Here is a 27,035-nt window from a genome sequence, read left to right on the forward strand (position 1 = left end):
TGCAAGAGGGAGTTCAAATGTTAATTTCATTTGTTTTCTCAGAGAATAGCCCCCTCTTGGTCCAAACATTCTGGTATCAGTCTTACACAATAAACAATACTTTGAGTGCTTGGCCCCTAGCAATATTAAAGAATGAGTAGGTGTTTCCAGTGTAATATAATATAAACAATCTAAATGTTTAAAAAGCTAATGTAAAGTGTAGTGACTTACGGCAGTTTCATTCTCATGAAGACTCTGGCCATGAAAAAGCTCAGTAGCACACTGACAAAGCCGATGAAGAGCAGGAGGAAACGGTTGAGCTTGGGAATGTTGGGTGCATTAGAGCGATCCAGAATTATGAAGCCAAGGCCTCCCATGGTGAAGAGAAAACTGGATGCCAACCCCTCCATGATGTACTGCCCATTCACCCTTTAAGAGAGAACACAATCATTCAGGGACAGACTAATGTTGCACTTAAACACTTTATCTAGCTACAGGGATCACAGAAGCACTGTTGTGCTGTTCTGCATGTCAAAAATCAGGGTATATTACCCTGTTATGCCTTTTTTAAGGTTCCTAATATTGTTTTGGGAGTCTCCTACAACAGGTTTACATGCATGCAAGGTCAAGAAACACTTTAATTTCTCATAATATACATTTAATTTCACCTCAGTTCTCAATGTATTGTAAACAATTTGTTAGAAGCAGTTCAAAGAATCTCAATAAACCCCTCCTTTCCATGAGCCAACACTGCTCTGATTGGTCAGATGGCCCAATCCTTTGTGATTGGTCTACTGTGTGCACCGCGCACATATTGCCAAAACTGAATGACAGCTATCAATTCGCAAGATTTTGTATACCATGTATGGATAGTGTTGTCAAAAGTACTGGTACTTCGGTACTGAAATTTTGAAAATGTGACGATACCAGAATTTCTGTAGTACTGGTAGTACCCGAGAATCCGGGTATATTCGGTACCCACTGATAGGGCTGTGCCAGTATTTTTTGTGAATATGACACGAGTAAAGCTTTGTTTACAGAAGAAATAATAGGTTATTGAAAAAAAACGAGCATATGCTGATAAAGTAGGTTTTGAAGCTGGTATGGTGGTTTGAGCGGGTTTATGCTGGTCCAGGACCAGCTTAGGACTAGCATGGCCGAGCAGGACCAGTTTAGGACCAGCACTTGACCAGCATAAGGCTTCAAAACCTACCTTACCAGCATATGCTGGTTTTTTCAACAGTACAAAATGGATGTTTGAGCATTTATTTATTTATTTATTTATTTATATTTCAAAATTTATTTCATAGAGGTAGCCTATATAAATACACACACACACACACACTCCAAATCATATTTAATGTTTTTAAAATAGGCTATATAAAATAGTTAAATAGTTCCAATAGATTTTGCTGTGGTACCGAAATTGGAACCTTAAAATTTTGGTACCGTGACAACACTATGTGTGGACAGAAAAGATAGCATAGATTTTACCGTATTTTACCGTAATTCGAGCCTGAGTCCGACGACGAAACGTCTGAAGTAGACAATCAACCAGAAACTGATTCGCAATCACGACTGGAGTAGGACGTTTCTCTATAGTAAGTGTCCCCTTAGTTTGCATTATTTATAAGACGTGATAGCAGCGTCGTTGTTATACTTTATGTAGGTGCACCTGTGGGAACTGAATCAGAATGCCAAGCAAAGCTGAAAACCTCTAACATAGGATAAACATTTAGGCCAGACGTGTACAGACATTTTCGTCATAACTATTAACAAAGTAAAAAATGGCAATATCACTGTTTGACATTACAATGTTTACAGAGAGAATACTTCAACTAGTTAGCACGGACTAGCATCCTAACATCCTATTACAATACAGAGCTCCACTCTATTGTAAAAATTAAAATGCAGAGGAAAAAAAGTTTGTTTTTCAGTTATGTAAGTGAACCGAGCCCACAACCATGTTGTAAACTCCCACGTTAGTCGAGCACAAACGTGAATAGCTGATAATGCAATACACTTTGTAAACAAAAGTCGTGTTCCATCCTTGATCATTACTCCAAGTAATAAGACAGACAAGCTGCATTAATCGACACAATTTTAGACAATATTGGACCCACATTTGAATAGCAGAACTACAGAAATGTTAGTTAGCCTGTTAGCAGGAAACATACAGACTAGGGGTGTACATTACACAACATAACATACAAAAAAAACTATGAACAATCGCTAGAAAATATAATCATCAATTATTAATCATACTTACAGGTTGAGATTCAGAGGAGCAAACTGGTCCAAATAAACTGGGCATTGATCCATATTTTAAGACCAAGCGTTTTGTGAATACTGTGTTTAACTCCCAGAGGGTTGAGAAGCTGTCATAAGTAAAATGACGGGAACACAACAAAAGATTGTACTGCTGTGGTATTGTTGAAAAAAAAATTCATTTTCCCCTGGTGTCTGCAAGCACAATAAGTGGGCGGGCAATATGCTAATGTTTCGTTGTGTGGCGTCACAATGAAACCGCCTGAGATTTGTCAGAGTCGACTCTTACTTTTGAGAGACAATACATTTATATATGGTGCATTTTCAGATTTAAAACGTTGCAGGATGTTTTCATTCACTTAGAGCTATGTTACACACTACATGAAAGGTTATTTTCAAAAATCCATAATAGGGGCATTTTAAAACAAGTTTTCCAAAAACAAACACATTTCATTAGTGTTATGTACTGACTAAAAACAAATTATTACCCATATGGGCAACTGGGCAAGTCAGCATCTCTTTCTCTGATAAGACAAGCAATGCATTCACAAAAGTCTTTCTACCCATGGTCTGATATCAGCGTATGCACAATGTATAACTGGATTCACACATACTGCATGAGCAGAGGTGCCCATAGACTAACAGATAACAGCATTCACATTAGGGAGCGTGCCATGCAGTGTCGCGTCCCATTCTCTGACATTGCAAAAATGCTTTTCACATGGATGTATGAATAACATGCGGAGCATCAGCACTGCACTTTCAAATTGTACTTTGGAGCCAGCGGCAGACAAGAAAGGGGGCAGAGTGTGGACGAGTTAGCTTTATTTTCAGTTTAAAGCCTCACAAAATTATGTAACTACAGAATAATTGTCACCATTATGTTCTGTTCAAGGACTTTCCCTTGTTATCACTCGTCTCGCTTTCCCTGTTCCACTTTGCCGCCACTCAACAGTCACCATGGACACTAACCACCCTCACAGCTGTTTGTCATTTACCTGTGTGTATTTAGTTCCTGCTTGTGTTCAGTTCTTTTTCCGTTATCGTCAATGTTAAGTGTGAGTTGTTGCCTGTTAGCCAGTCTGTTTTAAATTATTAAACCTGCGTATTGAAGCTCATTCTACGTCTTCATCTGCCTGTCTGCAACCTACCATGACAATAATAGATTAAAAAAAAGAAAAAAAAAAGAAAACGAGACATACTTGTCTACCATTTTATGTTTCTGTGAAGAGAGCAAAACATTTGAAATGCTGATTCATCCAGTAATGGAATGTAGTAAAGTAATGAAGCGAAGTCTTTCAACCATTAAAAAAAAAAAAAAAAAAATTAAAATGAATTAAATTTCTTTATATAGACTGCATCAACTAACATTTCATCAGAACCTCTAGTAGACATTATTTAATTTATTCTATCGACAGATCTTAAAACCACTACAACTTGCTCATGCCTACTTATGTCTTGCGTTTCGTCTGCAATAAGGGCAAAAATCCCGGCTTCATGCACTCATTGTATGAAGTCAGTTTTAACCTGACCAGCCATTATATTGATCAACTCATTCTAGTGCTGGTTATGAACATAATTAAAAAGCAGCCGGTTAATAAGTTGGTTATCAGTGGCCCTTAAATCCATCAATTCTTTTCTGAACTTTCTACCATCAGTCACTGGAAATTAAATTACTGGTTGAAATGGCCCAATGTCAATAAAGTTTGCAGACATTTTGGGTCCGTGAACTGGATCTCGTTCAGGTCGCGCACTGTGGAAGGCCTGACTAACCGCTCCAAATTGCTGCGGAGCCGACGGCTCACAGCACAATTTTCAATCTCATCCTCTGAATGAATGACACCGGTCTGCTCAGTTACCTGTCTTCCGTCAGCTGTTTTTGTTTTCTTGGAGAAATAATTATCAAGTGTATTGGGACGCTTAGCCATTTTGCTGATTCCTAATCAATTTCAATGGCGATATGGGAGGGGAGGCACTCAGACCATACGCCGCACACTGCAACAAATTGGTCTGCATGGATGTCGTCCCAGAAGGAAGCCTCTTCTAAAGATGATGCACAAGAAAACAGTTTGCTGAAGACAAGCAGACTAAGGACATGGATTACTGTGGTCTGATGAGACCAAGATAAACTTATCTGGTTCAGATGGTGTCAAGTGTGTGTGGCGGCAACCAGGTGAGGAGACAAGTGTGTTTTGCATACAGTCAAGCATGGTGGTGGGAGTGTCATGGTCTGGGGCTGCATGAGTGCTGCCGGCACTGGGGAGCTACAGTTCAATGAGGGAGCCATGAATGAGCAGAGCATGATCCCCTCCCTTTGGTGACTGGGCCACAGGGTAGTATTCCAACGTGATAACGACCTCAAACTAGGGCTGCAACAAACGATTATTTTGATAATCGATTAATCTACCCATTATTGAAACGATTGATCGACTAATCATCAATGATTACACTGATTATTCAGTATGCTTTGTTCGATTAGTCCACTAGCAATTAGTTAAAATACTTTGATAATTAAAACAAGGAAATCACTTCAGCTTTTGAAAGTGTATTTTTAATGAATTAAAAAAAAAATACTGTTAAATACTGTTGTAATAAACTTTAATAAGAGTAAAAATATGTTTATGTAATATTGTGCAAAAATTTTTGAAAAATGCTCCTCTCTAGATTTCTTTTTCTTTTTACTAACTATCGAATTTATGGACATTAAATGGCTTTCCTGAGGTAAATGTAACATTTTGTGATATTTGTTTGCAAGCTGTTTTATTGTGGTCTTTCTGCAGTTGAAACTCTGATTAAATGGATTACATTAGAGATGGATTCATTTCAGTAAATTGTACTTTATCTTTCAGAATACCTTTTGATGTTCATTAATGTTTATTTCGTGTTGTAATAGCAGAAGAGTAAGAGATAATAGGTTCACATGACGCTTGACCTGAGGTGTTACAGCGACCTTTAATGCAACATTAAAGAGCATCAAAACCACATGTATTGTTTGAATCCCGTAGTAAAATTGACAGAATTTAAAAGCTGAGACTTTGTTTTATATCAAAATTAACCTGATCTGTCTTATCTGTCGGCATGTTGTCTGTGTGCTCTATGCTCTGCTGTGTATCTTTCACTGCATGAGAAAATGGACGTGTGGTGAACTGAGAGTTCGAATAAGAGTTGGTGGCCCTGCATGACAGCATTTTTTGTAGTTATGCTAAACGTTTTGTTTGTTATGTTTCAGAGGTGTAAAATAACAAAGTACAAATACTTTGTTACCTTAAGTAGAAATTTTGGGTATCTATACTTTACTGGAGTAATTATTTTTCAGCCGACTTATTACTTCTACTCCTTACATTTTCATGCAATTATCTGTACTTTCTACTCCTTACGTTTTAAAAATAGCCTTGTTACTCTTATTTCATTTCGGTTTGTTTTCATTCTGGCTTGTCATCGTTCAATAAAATAAATAAATAAAAATATCCAGATAAATTGAGCCATCCGGATAGAGTGAATTTGATTGTGGTTGGATGAGAATAGGGTTGGGAATCGTGAGAAATTTTCCGGTTCCGGTTCCATTAAAATAATTAAACAACTATTAAAAAAAACAGTAGTAAGGGAAAAATGCACAATACTCGACTCAAACAGTCCTTTTTGTGTAAAATTAATTAAACAAACTGTTAATCTCAACAAATTCGCTAACACTTTGCAATAAGCTTCATTAGTTAACATTAGTTAACTACATTAACATGAACTAATAATGAACTGCATTTCCACAGCATTTATAATCTTTGTTAATGTTAATTTCAACATTTACATTATTAAAATCAAGAGTTGTATTTGTTAACATTAGTTAATGCACTGAAGTAACATGAACAATCTCTGAACGGCAGTATTTTTATTAACATTAACAAAGATTAAAAATACAGTAACAAAGGTATTACTGATGGTTAGTTCATAAATGAACCTTATAAAGTGTTACCACAAATTAGATAAGATGCTTGAACAAACATGTAAGATTCAGACAGGTGAAATAGAATATTTTTTTAAGTTGGATTCATAAAGACTTGTTTCTGACAGAATGATTAATTGATACACACATTTTTAACAGTAAATTTGTTGCCACCTAGTGGCGTAACATTGTAATCGATACAGTCGTCACTTCAGAACAGAAGGTAATTTATTATACATAAACATCAGCGTTTCTATCTGAATAATAAACTTTTGTATACTTCTGTTAGGCTATAATAGGCCTATTTGTCACACAGAAATAATGATACTGTGCTTTTGAAAAGACTGAAGCTGTTTATATACACATTACAACTCTCTTCAGATCAACGGCAGCGCGAACGCAGGTTTGAATGTCGCGATTTTACTTTTGTCAAAGGTTTAATATACAGGGACGATCATGTGGGTGATGAAATCAAGAACGCGATCTTTTAAAGATTAATCATACAGGTTTTGGCATGTCTTGCGTATATGAGTATCACCGCGTGAGGGCTTTTCAGTGCATTCATTGCTATAATATTCACGATGTGAGACGTCTCTATGAAAGGATACGCTCCCCGCACTTCGACCACCCATCACACCAGAACAGTTTTCAGAAACCGAAACTTAGAAATCTTGCACGGTTCCGGTTCTTTTCAAAAAACACTACCGGTTCCGGATGAGAACCGGTTCTCGGTTCCCAACCCTAGATGAGAAGTATAAATATATAACCATTCCGACACCCTACTGGTATGCGATCCATCGCACCTGCACATGACACAAATCATGTCACACTCCATCCAAATCATGTCTCTAAGAGGACATAGCCAGTGTTGGGGTCATTACTTAAAAAAATATTATTTCTTAAAAGTTATTATTTCTCCACTACTGGCTCATTTATCAAACGGGTGCTTTCTCTTCCTCCGCAAATTAAGCTACAGTAGGTAGTTCAGTAGAGAGGCGTTTGAATAAATTAGTGTTCGCGATTGACCATTTTGTGATAAGCAGGATATACTAACTTTGTAACTTGTTACCCCCAACACTGGACATAGCAGATGTACGTACATTTTGACATCCGTGTTTGCGTGTATTTGACTATATTCAGGTGCAATGAGAAGTGATCGCGGGCGCGCAGAGAGAGCGTACGTGAGAGGGCGCTTCTGTTGTGTGCCATTCAGAGAGATTCCGATATCCCAACTTCACAACAAGTTAATCGGTAAAGAATTGTAATTGAATTGTAATTTTGTGATCTATGATCTTTAACGATAATTTGGCTGTATGCTGAAATTAAACCCGCCAAAGTGGCTAGTGGAAGTGGCTGTCTTACCCGCCACAGCTGAAATCTACCCACATTTGGCGGGTAGGTGGGTGTTAATGTGAAGCCCTTATTGTTGTACATTTACATTCCAATAAAGGTTATTGATGACATGCCTCTGAAGTTTGACTTTTTGCACCATTACAGTACTTATAGGCAACTAGTTATATCTTTCGCTCCATGAAACACGTTAATGCTCAGTAGTACACATATATGGTCCTATAATGTATTTGCACTGTACTAAAATGCATTCATTTTCAATGGGCATATATGTGGCTGAAACAGGTAGCCTAGTGCATCCCAAATTGTTCCAACATTAACATTTCAATATAACATTATAGTCATTATGGCCTTTAGAAAAATGTTTTTTGGAGGATGCCCCTGTGGCGCAGCCTAAGCTTTTGTCCTTAATGGCATTTTTTTCCTTACATTACTTTTACTTTTATACTTTAAGTACTTTTGAAACCAGGAATTTTACACTTTTACTTGAGTAAAAAGCTTGAGATGATACTTCAACTTCTACAGAAGTATTTTAAACCCAAGTATCTATACTTCTACCTGATTAATGAATGTGAATACTTTGGACACCAGTGTTATGTTTTATGCTGTTAAACTCCCATATTTTATGCTGGGAAATAATGGTGGCCACACAAAATATTGACACTTTGGGCCCAATTTGGACATTTTCACTTAGGGGTGTACTCACTTTTGTGGCCAGCGGTTTAGACATTAATGTCTGTATGTTGAGTTATTTTTAAGGAGACAGCAAATTTACACTGTTATACAAGCTGTACACTCACTATTTTACATTGTAGCAAAGTGTAATTTCTTCAGTGTTGTCACATGAAAAGATAAAGTATAAAATAATAAAGATAAATAATAAAATATTGACAAAAATGTGAGGGGTGTACTGATGTGAGATACTGTCTGTCTGTGTCTGTGTCTGTGTGTTTGTTTATATTACATCGTGGGGACCAAATGTCCCCACGATGTAATATAAACCTGAGTTCACCTACAGCCACTGGTCCCCACAATGTAAATTAATTAATAAAAATACTAAATGATGTTTTTGTGAGAAAATAAAGCGGTGCACAGTTTCCTGTGATGGTTAGGTTTAGGGTAGGGGGATAGAAAGTATGGTTTGTACAGTATAAAATGCATTGCGGCCTATGGAAAGTCCCCACAATTCACAAAAACAAACGTGTGTGTGTGTGTGTGTGTGTGTGTATATATATATATATATATATATATATATATATATATATATATATATATATATATATATATATATATATATATATATATATTCATATTCTATACTTTTGAGCTGCTGTTGTTGCAGTAGTGGAGGATAAACAGTGGGTACGGAAAGTATTCAGACCCCCTTACATTTTTCAATCTTTGTTATATTGCAGCCATTTGCTAAAATCATTTAAGTAGGGCTGTGACGGTAGGCATGACAACCACGGTCGTGGAGTGCTCACACAGATGAGCACCCAGATTAAGTCTTTAATTTTATAATAATAAAGTTAATTATGCTTACTTTTGTTTTGTTACAATTTTGTTACAATTGTTTTGTTATTTATCTTGCTGACTATAAGTTCTTGGTCAACGAATGGCTTTTCTGAGTTTTTTTTTTATTTTTATTTTTTTTAATCTTTATTAAATCTTTACGATACAAACAATAGACCCCTTAATCGCCTATGTCACTGTGACGTCACCGCTCTAGCTGGAGGCAAAAAATAAATAAGAACTAATAGCGGGCGCGTTAAAAGTTTGAGGTTTTGACTTTAAAATGTCGTCTTGTTGTGTTTTTGGCTGCCAGAATAGAAGAAACAGCACTTTTGGTTCAAAACTAAAGTTTTACCAGATCACGGCAGACATTCCTTCACAGAAATCAAAAAGATAATTGTGGTTGAAAGCAATACGGCATACAGACTGGAAGGAGACGATCATAAATAATACTCGTGTTTGCAGTGCACAATTCATATCAGGTAAAATAATCGATGCATATGTAATGGTGTGTTGGTTTTATCTAGTACAAATCAGCACGTTTCTGTTTTATAGGTGAAAAGTCGCCAACGTTCAGCGCACTAACTAGCTTAAATGTTAAACAAACATACAGCGATAGATGTGTGTGCCATCCTTTAAATGGTCTCTTAAATTAATCCACATTGCTAGCCATAATCATAGTTAGCCCAGCGTTAGGTTACATTAGACAATAAACCTTGACAAAATTCCCTGAACCACCCGAAAGTAATTCATATGTTGTCTAGGAAATATCCAAAACTTAAGGTAATTTACAAAAATAGCTGTCACAGTCCCGCAGAGTCAGTGACTGTACATATTCGGACAGTTCTGAACCTTCTTCTGCATCTATGTTTAATAAATCCCTCCTAAAACATGCTAGCTTACGCTTGTCAACATTGAGTCCAGCGTCTCTTTTTGCCTCCAGCTAAGCCCCGCCCACCAGGAAATGTTGCAATGTTTACAAAGTTTTAAGGTGTCTATAAGAACACACAAATAGAGTCATTAATACAGAAATATCAAATAAGACAAGAGCAGAGCAAGGGGGAGTTTCAAATAAATACATTAATGATAGAGCATAACTGAATGGTTTTTGCAGCCTTCTTATTTTTTGAATCATGGATGGAATTGATGTACCATTCCGTCTCCTTACCAAAAGAAATAAGAGAAGGTTTAGAATTGCTAAATTTGGCTTCCCTAAAATTATCAATAAATTAATTAGGTATATTTCTTGGTGTTTTTTATTCTTGTTATCATGGAAACCAAACAGTACATTTTTCCAAAAAAAAAAAAAAAAAAAAATCAGCAATGAGTTTAACAGTAATGTATCGGGATAGATCTTTCCAGAAAGTGATGGCATAGGGACATTGCCAGAACAGATGTACCATTGTTTCTGGACATATTCCAAAAAAAGAACAGTTAGCACATATGTCAGACTTAAACCCAAGGAGATAATGCTTAGCAGGATAATACCTATGTATGATTTTGAAAGAGACTTCTCTTACTTTATTCGTAAGGAGGTATTTGTAAGGAAGGTTCCAAATATTTCCCCAATTCAGGTTGTCAACAAAGTTAGACCAATAGGAAACAACATTAGGTATGCTTGTGACATCTCTCTGAAATAAAGAGTTTATTACGATTATTATTCCTCATTGTTGTTGCGAAACATACTTTACCAACTGAGGTCAAATTAGGGTCCTGGGGCCGTATTCACAAAACATCTTAAGGCTAAAGGTAGCCCCTAACTTGCCAATTTAGGAGAAACTCTTAAAAATAATGGGCGTCAGTCCTAATTTTAGGTCGTCAATTTTTTCTCAGAGTATTTCACAAAGCATTTTAGCGCTAAAACTAGCTCCTAAGTCTGTGAAACATTAGGAATAGTCAAGAGGACTCCCAAGTCACTAAGACCAAATCACAAACAGTCCTAATCCATTCAAAGACACTGTACACCATTGAGGGAATAGTGATAGAGCCTTGGGGGCTGAACCTTTTCTTCATAAACGCAATACATTTTGATTTATAGATTTGAATCTACAATGAAGCGCCAAAAAAAATCTTTAAAAAATAAATATTGTCTGATTACCTGTGCCAGTGGTTTTCATGAGTTCCCACTTACAAATGATTGAATAGAGTAAAAAAAAAAAAAAAAAAAAAAAAAAAAAAATATTATATTTTATATATATATATATATATATATATATATATATATATTTTATATATTTTATATATATATATATATATATATTTTATATTTATATATATATATATTATATATATATATATATATATATATAAAAACACACACACACAGTACAAAAGTTTGGAACCACTAAGATTTTTTTATGTTTTTAAAAGAAGTTTCGTCTGCTCACCAAGGCTACATTTATTTCATTAAAAATACAGTAAAAAAAAACAGTAATATTGTGAAATATTATTACAATTTAAAATAACTGTGTACTATTTAAATATATTTGACAAAGTAATTTATTCCTGTGATGCAAAGCTGAATTTTCAGCATCGTTACTCCAGTCTTCAGTGTCACATGATCCTTCAGAAATCATTCTAATATGCTGATTTGCTGCTCAATAAACATTTATGATTATTTTCAATGTTGAAAACAGTCGTGTACTTTTTTTTTTTTTTTCAGGATTCCTTGATGAATAGAAAGTTCAAAAGAACAGCATTTATCTTAAATACAAAGCTTCTGTAGCATTATACACTACCGTTCAAAAGTTTGGGGCCAGTAAGAATTTTTATTTTTATTTTTTTGAAAAGAAATTAAAGAAATTAATACTTTTATTTAGCAAGGATGCATTAAATCAATCAAAAGTGGCAGTAAAGACATTTATAATGTTACAAAAGATTAGATTTCAGATAAACACTGTTCTTTTGAACTTTCTAGTCATCAAAAAATCCTGAAAAAAAAATAAATATTGTACACAAATATTTTGTACAATTGTACACATTAAATGTTTGAGCAGCTGATCAGCATATTAGAATGATTTCTGAAGGATCATGTGACACTGAAGACTGGAGTAACGATGCTGAAAATTCAGCTTTGCATCACAGGAATATATTACTTTGTCAAATATATTTAAATAGTACACAGTTATTTTAAATTGTAATAATATTTCACAATATTACTGTTTGTTACTGTATTTTTAATTAAATAAATGTAGCCTTGGTGAGCAGACGAAACTTCTTTTAAAAACATAAAAAATCTTAGTGGTTCCAAACTTTTGGACTGTACTGAGATGTATATATATATACCCCCTTACATTTTTCACTCTTTGTTATATTGCAGTCATTTGCTAAAATCATTTAAGTTATTTTTTTTTTCTTATTAATGTACACACAGCACCCCATATTGACAGAAAAACACAGAATTGATGACATTTTTGCAGATTTATTAAAAATGAAATACTGAAATATCACATGGTCCTAAGTATTCAGACCCTTTGCTGTGACACTCATATATTTAACTCAGGTGCTGTCCATTTCTTCTGATCATGCTTGAGATGGTTCTACACCTTCATTTGAGTCCAGCTGTGTTTGATTATACTGATTGGACTTGATTAGGAAAGCCACACACCTGTCTATATAAGACCTTACAGCTCACAGTGCATGTCAGAGCAAATGAGAATCATGAGGTCAAAGGAACTGCCTGAAGAGCTCAGAGACAGAATTGTGGCAAGGCAGAGATCTGGCCAAGGTTACAAAAAAAAAAAAAAAAAAATTCTGCTGCACTTAAGGCTCCTAAGAGCACGGTGGCCTCCATAATCCTTAAATGGAAGACATTTGGGACGACCAGAACCCTTCCTAGAGCTGGCCGTCCGGCCAAACTGAGCTATCGGGGGAGAAGAGCCTTGGTGAGAGAGGTAAAGAAAAACCCAAAGATCACTGTGGCTAAGCTCCAGAGATGCAGTCGGGAGATGGGAAAAAGTTGTAGAAAGTCAACCATCACTGCAGCCCTCCACCAGTCGGGGCTTTATGGCAGAGTGGCCCGACGGAAGCCTCTCCTCAGTGCAAGACACATGAAAGCCCGCATGGAGTTTGCCAAGATGGTGAGAATTAAGATTCTCTGGTCTGATGAGACCAAGTTAGAACTTTTTGGCCATAATTCTAAGCGGTATGTGTGGAGAAATCCAGGCACTGCTCATCACCTTTCCAATGCAGTCCCAACAGTGAAGCATGGTGGTGGCAGCAGCATGCTGTGGGGGTGTTTTTCAGCTGCAGGGACAGGACGACTGGTTGCAATCGAGGGAAAGATGAATGCGGCCAAGTACAGGGATATGCTGGATGAAAACCTTCTCCAGAGTGCTCAGGACCTCAAACTGGGCCGAAGGTTTTCCTTCCAACAAGACAATGACCCTAAGCACACAGCTAAAATAATGAAGGAGTGGCTTCACAACAACTCAGTGACTGTTCTTGAATGGCCCAGCCAGAGCCCTGACTTAAACCCAATTGAGCATCTCTGGAGAGACCTAAAAATAGCTGTCCACCAATGTTTACCATCCAAACTGACAGAACTGGAGAGGATCTGCAAGGAGGAATGGCAGAGGATCCCCAAATCTAGGTGTTAAAAACTTGTTGCATCTTTCCCAAAAAGACTCATGGCTGTATTAGATCAAAAGGGTGCTTCTACTAAATACTGAGCAAAGGGTCTGAATACTTAGGACCATGTGATATTTCAGTTTTTCTTTTTTAATAAATCTGCAAAAATGTCAACAATTCTGTGTTTTTCTGTCAATATGGGGTGCTGTGTGTACATTAATGAGGAAAAAAAATGAACTTAAATGATTTTAGCAAATGGCTGCAATATAACAAAGAGTGAAAAATTTAAGGGGGCCTGAATACTTTCCGTACCCACTGTGTATGTATGTATGTATTAGGGGTGTAACGATACATGTATTCGTATCGAACCGTTCGGTACAGGGCTTTCGGTTCGGTACGCATTATGTACCGAACGGTTCGTTGGACTAACAATTAAATTACATTTAGAAAATAAAAAAGTGAAATATAATGAAAAAATTATGTTATGCTTTCAACAGGGTAGGCCAATAACCCAAACGACGTAACAGGCAACGCCCCTGACACCCCGAAGAAAAAAAAAAAACACCAACTTATGTGTTTATGTTATGCTGCGTTCACACCGAACGTGTCTGGGGCGTCTGGAGCGTCTGATTTACATGTGGCTACTCAGTCAGGTGCTCGCTCACTCAGTACGCGCTGAAGGCTCTTTGCAAAATGGCTAATGCGTTTAACAGACCAGAAATAGAAGATCGTCCAATAACCAACAGGTCTGGTGTTTGGGTACACTTTGGATTCCCTGTAAGCTATATGACATTTTCATTTTTTTTATAAGGAGCTGTTTTTGTTTTATCCCTTTCGCGCGTGAGTTTAAAATATTCTAACTCTCCCCCCAGAGTGAGTTTTTTTTTTTTAATGCAACCGTTATTTTAGAACGTTTGCCTTTAATGTTTCCATAGCAACGCGTCTTGCGTGTCATTAGCGCTGAGCGCAGCAACAATAAAACTGTATGACAGATGGATCTCTATTATTTTGTTTTTCCTTGTTTATTTAAAATATTCACAAACTTGCTTACCATGTTATCAACTATCTGATATTCTGATCCTCAAATATGTGTAAGTGAGTGTGTTTTGTCGTTTAAAAGCCTTTATAAATGATCTTTATCTTGATCTATAACGCAAGATGGGCGTTATAGATCAAGATAAATATATATATAAAAAACTGTATATACTAGTTTAATTAGTGACACAGCCTACATTTTAAAACCTTTATGGCAACAATATGGCAACATTTTATTTGGACTATGGTAACATTTGTATTTTAAAACCTTTATTTTAATATGGAAACATGACACCTCATTCTACAATATTTCTATGATTAAATCGCTGACTCCTCCCCATCAGCCAATCACTGTGTGTATACTCCATAGCAACGAGGTCAACCCCGCCCTTACTCTTATCTTAAGACTTCAGTCTATTCCTTAGTAAAAGTTTGTCTCAGCCACAAGTTTTCTCTTAACCTATTCACAAAGCTGCTAAGAACATTTACTGCTATTTAGGAGAACTCTTAGTGGTAAGATAAAAAAAACTCTCTTGGGATGATTGGAATGCCAAAAGTGTTAAGGAATTCAGAATAATTCATCAATGATCCACTATCATTTATTAGTTGGGACACTAAAATTATGTTATTATTGAACCAAGTCTTATAAAATAAGGATTTATTCTTGAATTTAATAAGTCGATTATTCCAGATGAAGCACTTATGTGGGCAGAAATTATGTTTGTAAATTAATGACCATGCTTAGAGCGTTTGTTTATGGAATTTATAAAATAGAGAAAATTCCCTTAATTTTATCTAATCACATAAAACCAACCTTAGAGAAGATATAGTTAGGTATAAAATTCTTTAGATTTAAGCAGAGTCCAGAAGCTGCTGAAAATAATTCTATTGTTTTGATAGCAATTGGCACTTGGGTGGCATCTTTTAAAAATAACGTAGTATCTTCTGCAATTTGGGTGAGGATAACTTCTCTTTCAGAAATTGAAATTCCTTTTAGGGTACTATTTTTAATATGGGTGGAAAGAAGTTGAGAACATAAAATGAATAGGTAGGGGGAGGTAGGGCAGCCTTGTCGGATGCCTCTTTGCAGCTCAAATCTAGGTGAAGTCCCATTTTTTAGTCTAATAGAGCTATTGCCTTTGCAGTTCTAACAGCTTTACACACACACAAAAAAAAAATCACTAAAACCAAATTTAATAGTTTTAAATATAAAGTTATGTTCTACTGTGTCAAAGGTTTTATAGAAGTCAAAAAAAAAAAAGATATAACTATCATCAGGACATAAAAATAAATAATCAATCATATCTAAGACAAGCCGAATATTGTTTAAGATGTGTCTTTTTCTCATGAATCCTGATTGGACTTCAATAATAGGGTCTAAAACATTCTTTAATCGTTTTGCAAAAATTTTGTAGTCAGTGTTTAGTAATGAAATAGATCGCCAATTATCTATAAACAGTGGATCCTTATTGGGTTTGGGGATTAAGGTAATTAAGCCTTGGCTCAGCGAAGGAGGTAAAGAACCTTTTAACACTTTCTAAAATTACTTCAAGTAGAAAGGGAGCTAAATCTTGCGTAAACACCTGATAAAACTCTGCAGAGAGGCCATCAACACCAGGAGATTTGTTAGTTTTACAATGTTCAATTGCAAATTTCCTGCAGAGTTATAGGGTCATCGCAGAGTTTCCTATCATCTTGTGAGATTGGAGTGACGACAAGAGTTCACGAATGTAGTGGATGATTGATGGCAATATTTAGATTTGTATAAATTACTATAAAAGTCAGCACAAAAAACAGCTATGCTCTTCGAAATATCAGTTACAGTATCATTAATATTAAGTTGCTGGATCAAATTAAAATTTCCCATATCTTTCCAAGCCAAAATAAATAGGCAGAGTTCTGCTCCCCTTCTTCAATCCACCTTTTTCTTGACCTTATAAAGGCACCTTATGCTTTGTTGGAGAAGATCTCATTTAATTTAAGTTATTCCGAAATTAAAGTTAGTTGATCCTCCTGTGATATATCTGCAGGGTCCTTCTGGTACAAGGAAATTATTTTAGAAACCACTCTCTCTTCCTCCAATTTACGATTTTTGGATAAGATACTACCATAATTCCTCAAATATTGGCCAGTTTTAAACTTTAGAAGTTCCCAATTGCTACCAAAAGCACCCTCTGACTTTGCTTTATTCCAGAATTTCCAAAATGCAGGGTATTGACATTGCGTTTGAATGCGTGCTCACGCTTACTTTCACGATCGCGCTTAAAAGCTCTTTCACACAGGACGCGGTATGCGCTGCGCTATGAAACCCATTTGTTTCAATGGCTTGCGCTGTGCGAGGAAAAGCAAAATGGATGAACAGCTATTTACTGTGTTGGAATATCCAGAGCTATACAATACAAGTTTGCTGGTCGTATAGAGACATCGGGAGAAAAGCTGTGTCATGGAGACATGATAAACACTGTCAAGCTGCTCTCTTTCTTCTTCTTACAAGGGCTATTGCTATTGCTCACTTCTTAGCACGGGACATATACTTTGCTGCTGACCGAAAGGTGAAACAACAATCAAATGACTACGTATAGAACTCCCGGTACAAGTTTGGAAAACTCCGCCTACTGTGCTCTGGCCAGCGCAGCGCAAATCGCTTTGTATCTGAAGGGCTGCGCTGAACCCAGCGGCGAGTGCAGCACATGCTGCGTCCTGTGTGAAAGGGCCATTTCTGTAAATATGGTGGCGGCAACCGTTATCCAACTGAATTAGATGTTTTTTATTTAAATACAAAAATGAGAAATAGTAGGCTTGTTTGAGATGCGCCTGGCCTCGCCTTAAGTTCAGCCGAGAGTAGGCGGCTGCAGTGAGGGGTGGAGTGAAAAAAGTGCATGCAAGATGGAAAATTCTCCGTTCTCAGAGTGCATCAGACACCTGCGAGATCAAAGGCGGATATCGCGGGATTCACACTCGTGCGCTGTGTTGCTGATAAACTGGATGTAACTTACGTTCTGTTGCTTTTAAATTAAAATAAAGATAATGAACAACACACCCAAAATACTTGATATTTATTTCCATTCGAAGGATGTGTGTATCAATCATTTTTATTTTAAATTACAGACATGTTTTTATATATTTTTATAAATATGATAATCACATAACCCACAGAGAGATCGCACTCTCAGAGACTTTTGAAATATTCACACATAATTTATACGCATAAAATCATGGTAGTGTTTCAAAATCAAACATTTTAAAAGAGATCAATACATCACGGTTGTTTAAACCAATAAGCTTTAAGCTGTGTCGTCATCAAGTCGTTTCCCATCGTGCTTTTGGTCAGCGCAGTCGGTGGAGAGCAACTGCGCTCGACTGCAGAATTCGACGCGTCCGCCTCGCTTTCGCGAGAGGTTTTTGACACACGTCAGCATGACATCAGAGCAAGGCGGACCACCCTCGGACACATTTCTAACCGGCATGCATCTCACAGTGATCACCGTTGATCTATTCTGCTCATCTCAAACAAGCCTCGTCACAGATTAGTCTCGCGAGATCTCGTGCCACGAGATCTCGTCACACCCCTAATATATTTATTTATTTATATATTACACACACAGAGGGTACGGAAAGTATTCATGTCATCGTTTGAAATAACATGTATATTATAACAATAACATAATATTCAAGGGATGTTCTCTTCAACATTTGGGGAGAAAATTACTAAGCCTGATTTTGTTAATTCTGTATATAGTCCAGATATAATTATTTTACTTGAGACATGGAGTCATTTAGACTCCAAAACCCACATTCATTCAAACCACAGAGAGCTACGTATACCCTCAATCAAACAGCCTAATGTTAAAAACGGAAGAAATTCAGGAATTATAGTTTGGTTCAAAGACCATCTGTGGCATTATATTCAACCTTTGAAAAAAGGGAAAACACATTTGGATAAAACTTAAAGAGCTTTTGTGTTTAGATGAGGACCTGTACCTGTGTGCCACATATATCCCCCCATATGAGTCGCCTTATTACAGCACTCATTTTCAGAACATCAGAGCCTAATTTCTACTGACTTCATTTAGAGAAGAGAAGAAAATTACCAATTTAGCAACTGAACAGTTAACACTAAAATCTTTTATACACTGGTCAGAAAAGGCCTGAGAAAAAGAAAAAAATACAGATGCAAAAAAGAAATGTGAAAATCCTATGGTGTGGATTGAATATCTAATGAGATGCTGAAACACAGCAGCCACAAACTGAAAGATGCTATTCTAAAATTATTCAATCTCTTATTAAAATCAGGACACTCTCCTGAGATATGGAAAAAAAAAATTGATAACTCCAATTTTTCAGACAAGGTGAATAGTACGAACCAAATAATTGCAGAGGCATCACAGTGACCAGTAACCTTGGAAAACTATTCTGTTCCATTATTAATGACAGATTAGTTCAGTTCATTCACGAACACAAGATTTTAAAAGAATTGTCAAATTGGATTTATGCCCAATCAGAGAACATCAAATCACATTTACAGACTCCACACACTAATACAAAAATATGTTCATCAAAAAAAGCTTAATTGCTTCATTGATTTTAAAAAAGCCTTTGATTCTTTATGGCATAATGGACTTTTCCTAAAACTTATCCAATGTGGAATAGGAGGAAGGACATATTATAAAGGATATATACATATATAAGTGCTGTGTCAAGATCAGTGACAGAATAACTGATTATTTCAGTTAGAATAAAGGAGTCGGTCAAGGCTGCAGCCTCATCCCGACTCTCAGGCCCGTCGCCAAGGGGGGGTATTAGGGGGCAGTGCCCCCTTTTTTACCTTTATAAAGGGAATTTCCCCCTAACCTTATTAAATGTATGCTGCATCTTTCATTTTATTTTTTTATTTGATCAATAAATTCAATTAGAATAATTAGACACACAGGGCTATTATCAATCAAATCATTGACACATTGACAGCTGCTTTAAATAAGAGATTGTTTTAACATGAAATTAAAACAGCGGTAGTTGGCGGCTTTTGACCGCCTTGATCATTGAGTCATTGTCACTGAGTCATTCATTCAAACGATTCATTCAAATGGCTGATTCATTCAAGAATGAGGCAGTTGTTTATGAATGGGTTATTGAATCTTTGATTCAACCGGTTCGTTCAAAACGTTGAATCATTCAGTAAAGAAAGACGACTGAGTGTTGCTCTGATGTACGTGTGCAATGGTTCTGCTGTGATCTTTGTTTGGAACCGTTTTCGCTGCTGAAATAGAACAAAAACAGGCAATATTGTGTCTCATGTAAGTGACTTAAAAGGTGCTACAGAGGATGTTTTGTTTTATACGTTTTTGCAATATTACTTGAAAATGTCTTTACTAACTGATAAAAGACTATTTATTAGGTGCACTGTAAAGGAATAATATTAATATACATCATCTGTGCATGAGGTAGGGCCTTAAAAACATCAGCCAATCGTTTATGCGATCATCGCGTAAACAATTGGCCCTCTGGCTTGTCAATTACTGCCATTACGTTCCTTGTGAGAGGCGTGCGCAGATTGGCCCTCTGGCTTGTCAATCACTGCCATGACGTTCCTTGTGAGAGACATGCGCGGCTGCGCGCTCCAGTAACTTTCCTGCGGTGAGTCCGACATAATGAATCCACTAACACGACACAGCGAATGCCGGTGGTAAACACTCGTGTTCCAATACTTGTGCACGAGTTTTGGGAGGCGTTCCCTCAAAATGAGCTGTGAAGGAGGGGGGTTGTTCTTACGCATGCGCTCATTTCAAAAACTCAGTAACAGTCTTTGGTTTCTCAGCGAAGAAAAGATCCTCTGTATCACCTTTAATATTAACTACTTGTTTACTGAACTGTCGTGAAATCAGTGTCACATTTTCAATTATGATGGTAACGTAATCTGGAGGACAGTACTGTTGGTCGTGTGATGTTGCTTAACTGTATCATATGTTAGAAATATAAAAACTCCACATTTTGAATTTTTATCACGTTAACTGAGTTTCTTTGTTTGTGCTGTTCTCATTTGTTTTGATTTCTGCTCGAGATGAGCTGCATGAGCGATCGATCCACTATCGATCCCCATTTACACCAAATGTAATACAATCAGTCATTCTCTAGTTTTTGGTGTAGTTTGGTCTAATTAGGATGGACTATCTTGTGTTTTGGTGTTTGTTTATAGTCTATTACATTAATAATAAATACGGGATATTATTGTTTTGGTGAGTCTGTTTCTCGGATCATAAAAATGTGCCCCCCCATAAAAGTGAAATGCCGCGCCGAAATGAGGCTTCCTGATCATCAACCCATTCAGGTGCTGAGCAATATGAACAAACTTTTTTTTCCGAGACTATATAAAGTTAAACAGCACTTGTCAGTTGGCATTTTATGATCTAAATTTAATCTAACGTTAAATCATGAAATGCCAACTGACAAAGTGCTGTTTGACTATAACTTAATCAACCGCGATCGCGCATGTAGATAATAATTAATTTCCACAAAGCGGTAGGCTATATTTATATGTGTATTAGCGAAAAAATTATGTAGTAAATGATAATATAATCTAGGGCGTTTAAACAAGATAATCTTGTCAAAAGTTTCATTCAGTGGCCGTGCTTAAGCCTCTTGATCATCTGTCAGTTGCTAAGCAATATGAACGAACATTTTCTTCTAGACTAATGGTGACCAAATACAACAGATAGAGAATTAAATTCAGTGCTTTTATTTTCAACATGCACTCATTCATGTCTGTTTTATTTAAATCATATAAAGTTACGTCTTTATTGGGGCAGGACATGACGAATTACACTACGTGACTCAATGAGTTTGTCTCAATTGTTTAGAAACATGCTGCATAAATAAACTATATCAGGAATTTATGTCTCAGATCTCATTTGTGCATATCTGTTATGTTAAATAAAGTTGATTAATTAAAGTAAACCAAGTAGAACATATATGTTACCTGTGCACTGAGTTGTTGTTGACTGATCTCCTCAGACGCCCGGGCTGCAATGGCGGAAATCTCAAAACGGCCACAAGATGGCGCCGTAAAATCGGCGAATCCGATATTACAAAACCGATACCCGATTATGGAAAAATGCTTAAATATCTGGAAAAATATCGGTAAACAGATACATCGGTCGATCACTAGTCTTATGCGAAGACAAACGCAAAAAAATAGCTGTCGCCCAAGCAACAAAGATCACTACAGCTATCGATGGCATCTTAAAAGGCCAATTCACACCGCACCAACAAACAATTTTTTTAGCACGACCCTTTTTATTAACGAGACCCATAAGCATATACAACCATGTAGCTAAATAAGCCAAAACGAATTCTTAAAAAACGAAACTGAAGGTAAACCTGCGTTGCTCTCATAGTGGTTAACGTTACCCCTCTCTTTTGGTGAAGTGGAGCAGCTGCTCTTGCTGAATGGCACGGATTGCACTGTGGACTATTGTACCTTTTGTATATTTTATTTTTTTTTAACAGTATTTTATTTTTTATATTGAACAAGCTGCGATGTCACATTTCCACTGCTTTGTTGTGTGTGCGTGAGGCGCAGACGCGATCAAACAGCTGTCTTTGCAGGGGACTTGCCTCATCGCCATGGCAACGGTTCGTGGCCAGGTCAGATTACGTCAGAGTTTGTTGCCGTCTGTTAGAAAACTGTTCACACCGCGCAGACATTCCACGACCCGACAAAAGCCGTTTAAACATGTTCAGTCGGGTGAAAACCGGCTCCAACAGACACCAACAGAGGTATCACACCGATCCAACAAACTCCAACAGACGAGTGTTGTTGGTGCGGTATGAATTGGTCTTTAGAAGTGTGTGATAAACATCGGCGCATGTATGACGTAGGAGCTAGCGACGACTTATGATGACGTGTAACGGTCTAGTAGTGGTGTCCCATTTCTTAGGGGAATATTTTCAGCCCTACCCCTTGACACTCTGTTTCAAGGGGCAAGGGGAAGGGGTAGGCGTAGGGGGAAGGGGAAGGGGTATAAAATAGAATTGGGATTGGGCCTTAATCCACCCATGACAAAGGGCTGTATACTAGGGATGGGCATTTCAAGCAAAAATAATATTCGATGATCGCTGGGAATTATTCGATTATTCTTCGAAAATTGCACCCCTCCCCCACATTCATGCACGCATGTATAGATTACACAAATAAATGGAGAGAGAAAGAGAGAGACCATTCATGCAGTGAATTTCTTCACTGACAAAACATCAACCATCAGCAGTCAGTTCTCAGTTCCACACACAAAGGAACTTGGACCATCCACAGCCACAAATCATCTCACTTCCTTCTCTCCCCTCACTCCTCTCCTCTCCAGTCATCCTACCACCATCCTCTCACACCTTCTACAGGCCATCTCTCCTACACTTTTACCAGCACTCACACACATTATCAACACATCACTCCACACCGGCATTTTCGCTGCCACATTCAAGCAGGCTCAGGTAACCCCACTGCTTAAAAAACCCACATTAAACACATCACATGTAGACAGTTACAGACCTGTCTCTCTCCTACCATTCATAGCAAAAACACTTGAACGGGTTGTGTTCAACCAGGTGTCACCTCTCACAGAATAACCAGCTGAACATCAACCAATCTGGTTTCAAGACAGCACTGCTGTCAGTCACTGAATCCCTGCAGATTGTGAAGGCTGATTCCAAATCATCAGTTATTCTGCTGGATCTATCTGCTGCCTTTGACACCGTGAATCATCAGATCCTGCTATCCACCCTGTCACCACTGGGCATCAGAGGAACTCCACTTTGCTGGTTTGAATCCTATCTCACAGGTAGGTCTTTCAGGGTTGCCTGGAGAGGGAAGGTATCCAATGCACATCAACTGATCACTGGGGTTCCTCAGGGTTCAGTTCTTGGACCCCTCATCTTCTCCATTTACACTACATCACTGGGTCCCATCATACAGGCATATGGTTTCTCATAACATTGCTATGCTGATGACATGCAGCTCTTCCTTTCATTTCATCCAGTTTATCCCACAGTAACTGCACAAATCTCAAGCTGTCTGGTGGACATCTCGGCATGGATGAAAGAACATCCCCCGCAGCTCAAACTGGCAAAGACAGCGCTTCTCGTCTTCCCTGCCAATCCGAATCTACAGCACAATTTTAAACATCCAGCTAGCTTGTCATCCACCTGATCAAGGTTGGCTAGAAATCTTGGAGTAATCTTTGATGACCAACTGACCTTCAAAGAACACATTGCAAAGACAGCTCGGTCATGCAGATTTGAACTATGCAACATCAGGAAGATGAGGCCTTTTCTAACAGAATTTGCAACCAACTTCTTGTCCAGGCCCTGGTCATTTCTAGGCTTGATTACTGCAATGCTCTTTTGGCTGGACTACCATTGTGTGCAATCAAACTTCTACAAATGATTCAGAATGCTGCAGCACCTCTTGTTTTTCAGTAGCCCAAAAGGGCCCACGTCACACCTCTCTTCATCTCTCTGCACTGGCTACCACATGCTGCTTGCATCAAGTTCAAGGCATTGACGCTTGCTTACAGACATAATGGGCCTATCACTTATGTTATGCTATGTTGCTTGTTATGATTTTACACATTGGGCAACAATATTCCTTTTTCTGTCTGACAAGCTTAAATAAGACTTACATAAGAAATGTGATTTTGTAACAATGTAACATCTTGCGCCGCGGAGCCAGGCAAAAGTATAAAGCCCTAAGTATACTGCCGCACACCCCATCCATGTGTAGCCCAAATTTTGAGACCAGACGGTGCACGTGCAACAGCGCATGCGCAAGCAGGACAGAAGAGTCCACTAGGTGGCAATACGCACAGTACTAAGCACAGTTTGCAGTCGTCAAAGAAGAGTGTGAAAAGAGCAATACAAAAACAAGACGAGTAAACTTAGAAGCATATCCTTCTCTATCGTTTTTGATTCTTGTTCTCTTGGTGTATCTTCTGAACTATGTTGCAATGGTGGATTCACTATTTTTCTTCTCCGATCCTGCCCAGTGAATGTCCCGTTGATGACAAGATGTCTAATAAGAGTATAGAAAAAAACTTTACTGCGCATGTGTCAAACTCAGTCACCCGCACGCATCCATGGTTGAGTATAGAGACAGAGCGACATGTGTCATAATCTGAAAACCACGCCCACCGGGGGAGAAAACAATCCAACCGTCTCCATTGACTTTGTATTGCGTGAGGCTGCCTCCTTGTTATTTCGGACTTAAAACAAAAAAACAGAACAATGTCTAAAAACTGCTATGTGACAAGGTGTACAGAAAACAAGCTAAAAAAAAAAAAAAACACAGAACCAAAAACCCTTAAGTTTTTATAAGCTGTTGACTCAAAAAAACAAGCGTTTAAGGACTAAAAAGTGGATACAGGCAATTAAGACAGAGCGCAACGTTATAATACTATGAGAAATACGCCCACTGGAGGGTAACAATCAGCGACAGGAAAATATAATATATAAAACTGACATTGGGATATTTGACTTAACAGTGACAAAATGTTTACTGCACACGTAGGCTTACTGAGGCATACTGAATGTCAGGATCCCAAAATGTACCCATTCTTCCTGCTGATGCTTCACGTCTTATTGCCTGTATCCACTTTTGTCTCCTTAAAGGCTGGCTTTTACGGTTCGGTAGCTTATAAAAACTTAGTTCTGGGTTTTTTAGCTTGTTTTCTGTACACCTTGTCATATACCAGCTTTTAGACATTGTTCTGTTTTTTTGTTATAAGTCAGAAATGACAAAGAAGCAGCCTCCCGCCCGGTGTGGGCGTGGCCTAAATGCACTCTGTCTCTATACTTTAAAAGATGCGTAAGACACGTCCAGGTGCGGAAAGTGAAGTGTACCCAGGCCTTAAATCATCACAGGTGTGCATACACTCATACAAAACAATGCGTTCGAATTTTAAAAACGTGGCGCGGCGCGGCGCGGCGCTGAGCTTCTCGTCCGGTGTGCGACCCCCTTTACGGAGACCGAGGCATGTCCTGAGAGTCACATAGAACAGTGGTTCCCAAAGTGGGGGTCGCGAGAAAGCGGGGGACTGGTCGCGAGATGATTTCCAGAAATAAAAAAAATAATTTTTTTTAAAGGATTAGAAATGGCATATTTTATCAATAACTAACAAAATACTAAAAATAGTAGTTAAATCATGCAAATAAAAAAGCCATCAACCTTTCGATTTTCCTTCCCCTTGACCGTGACTCCTGAGGTGATTATGACAGATTAACATCATATTAGCAACAGCATTAGTTGCAGCAGGTCAGTTTACATCACAATGTTAAAAATTCAGACATGTGCACGTAGATAATTCTTTAGCCTTTAAGCTCTGAATATTATTTTTGTTGAAATGAAACATTGGTTAATATAGACCAAAAAAGACAACGCAGGGAGGCCGGCGGAGGAGAGCGGAGAAGCACCACCGTCATGCTTTTGCAGTACAAGCTATTATGCTTTCACACATGCTGAGTTTGCAGTGCGTAACTAATCCATGGCTGTATATCACAAACACAACATTTACTTATTTTTATTTCAAATCCAAAATTTGTTACTGAACATGGCATGGCAGCATTACGAATCTCTTTGATGTCACGTTTAAACGCACTACATTTAAACGTTTTATTCATTTCATTACTTTATATTTATATAAAGTAATAGATTTTTGTTATGTTGCTCACGCAAGTGGCAAAACATTTAAATATAAGCTTTATGTTAAAATCAAATTAAAAACAAATACAGACAAATAGACAAAAAACAGGGGATTCTTGTCTTTTCTTTTAAATCTTTTTACAAGAAATCCCTCAGGTCAAAGAACTTTGTTTTTCCACCTTCACGAAAAGACGAGTGCTATCGCTTATAGGGTTGTTCCGATTCCGATACTAGTATCGGAAATACCACCGATGCCAGAAAAAATTCTAGCACCGGTATTGGCGAGTAATTAAACTCATGTACCGATCCGATACCATTTTCTTAAACAATATCTAGTTGTGCCGGCTATCTTTGCTTAACACAGCAAATCGGAAATCAATTCTTCTCAGAATGCAAACACAGGAAGTTGTGCTGTGTTGCCATAAGCAACCACTGTTTAGAGCAGCGAAGAAGTGAAAAACAGGGTTATTTATTAGAAATAAAATGAAATAAGATGCTAAACGAATTAATTTAAAGTGAATCTGAAGCATACCTTTCTCATTCCTTTTCGCGACGAATACTGAACTATTAGACTATTTATTATGTAAGCTTTGTACTTCACTCACATTATCGACATCTTTCTTCACATAACAGCACAGTCAGGCGGTGGTCACAGGACGGCAGATTGTATTGCAGAATTGAATTGAGCAGTGTAGTGTAGAG

General features: G+C 37.5%; 1 protein-coding gene across 1 annotated transcript in view; it reads right to left on the reverse strand.

Moving 5' to 3' along the window:
- The window catches only part of ostc (oligosaccharyltransferase complex subunit), a 45,697-nt gene that overhangs the window by 15,559 nt on the left and 3,103 nt on the right, over nt 1–27,035 (reverse strand). Inside the window, exon 3 of the mRNA XM_067399903.1 lies at nt 211–408. Coding sequence (XP_067256004.1) covers nt 211–408 — 198 coding nt within the window. The remainder of the gene's footprint in view (nt 1–210; nt 409–27,035) is intronic.

Source organism: Chanodichthys erythropterus, chromosome 11, assembly GCF_024489055.1.
Source record: "Chanodichthys erythropterus isolate Z2021 chromosome 11, ASM2448905v1, whole genome shotgun sequence".
In the NCBI taxonomy this organism is placed as follows: Eukaryota; Metazoa; Chordata; class Actinopteri; order Cypriniformes; family Xenocyprididae; genus Chanodichthys; species Chanodichthys erythropterus.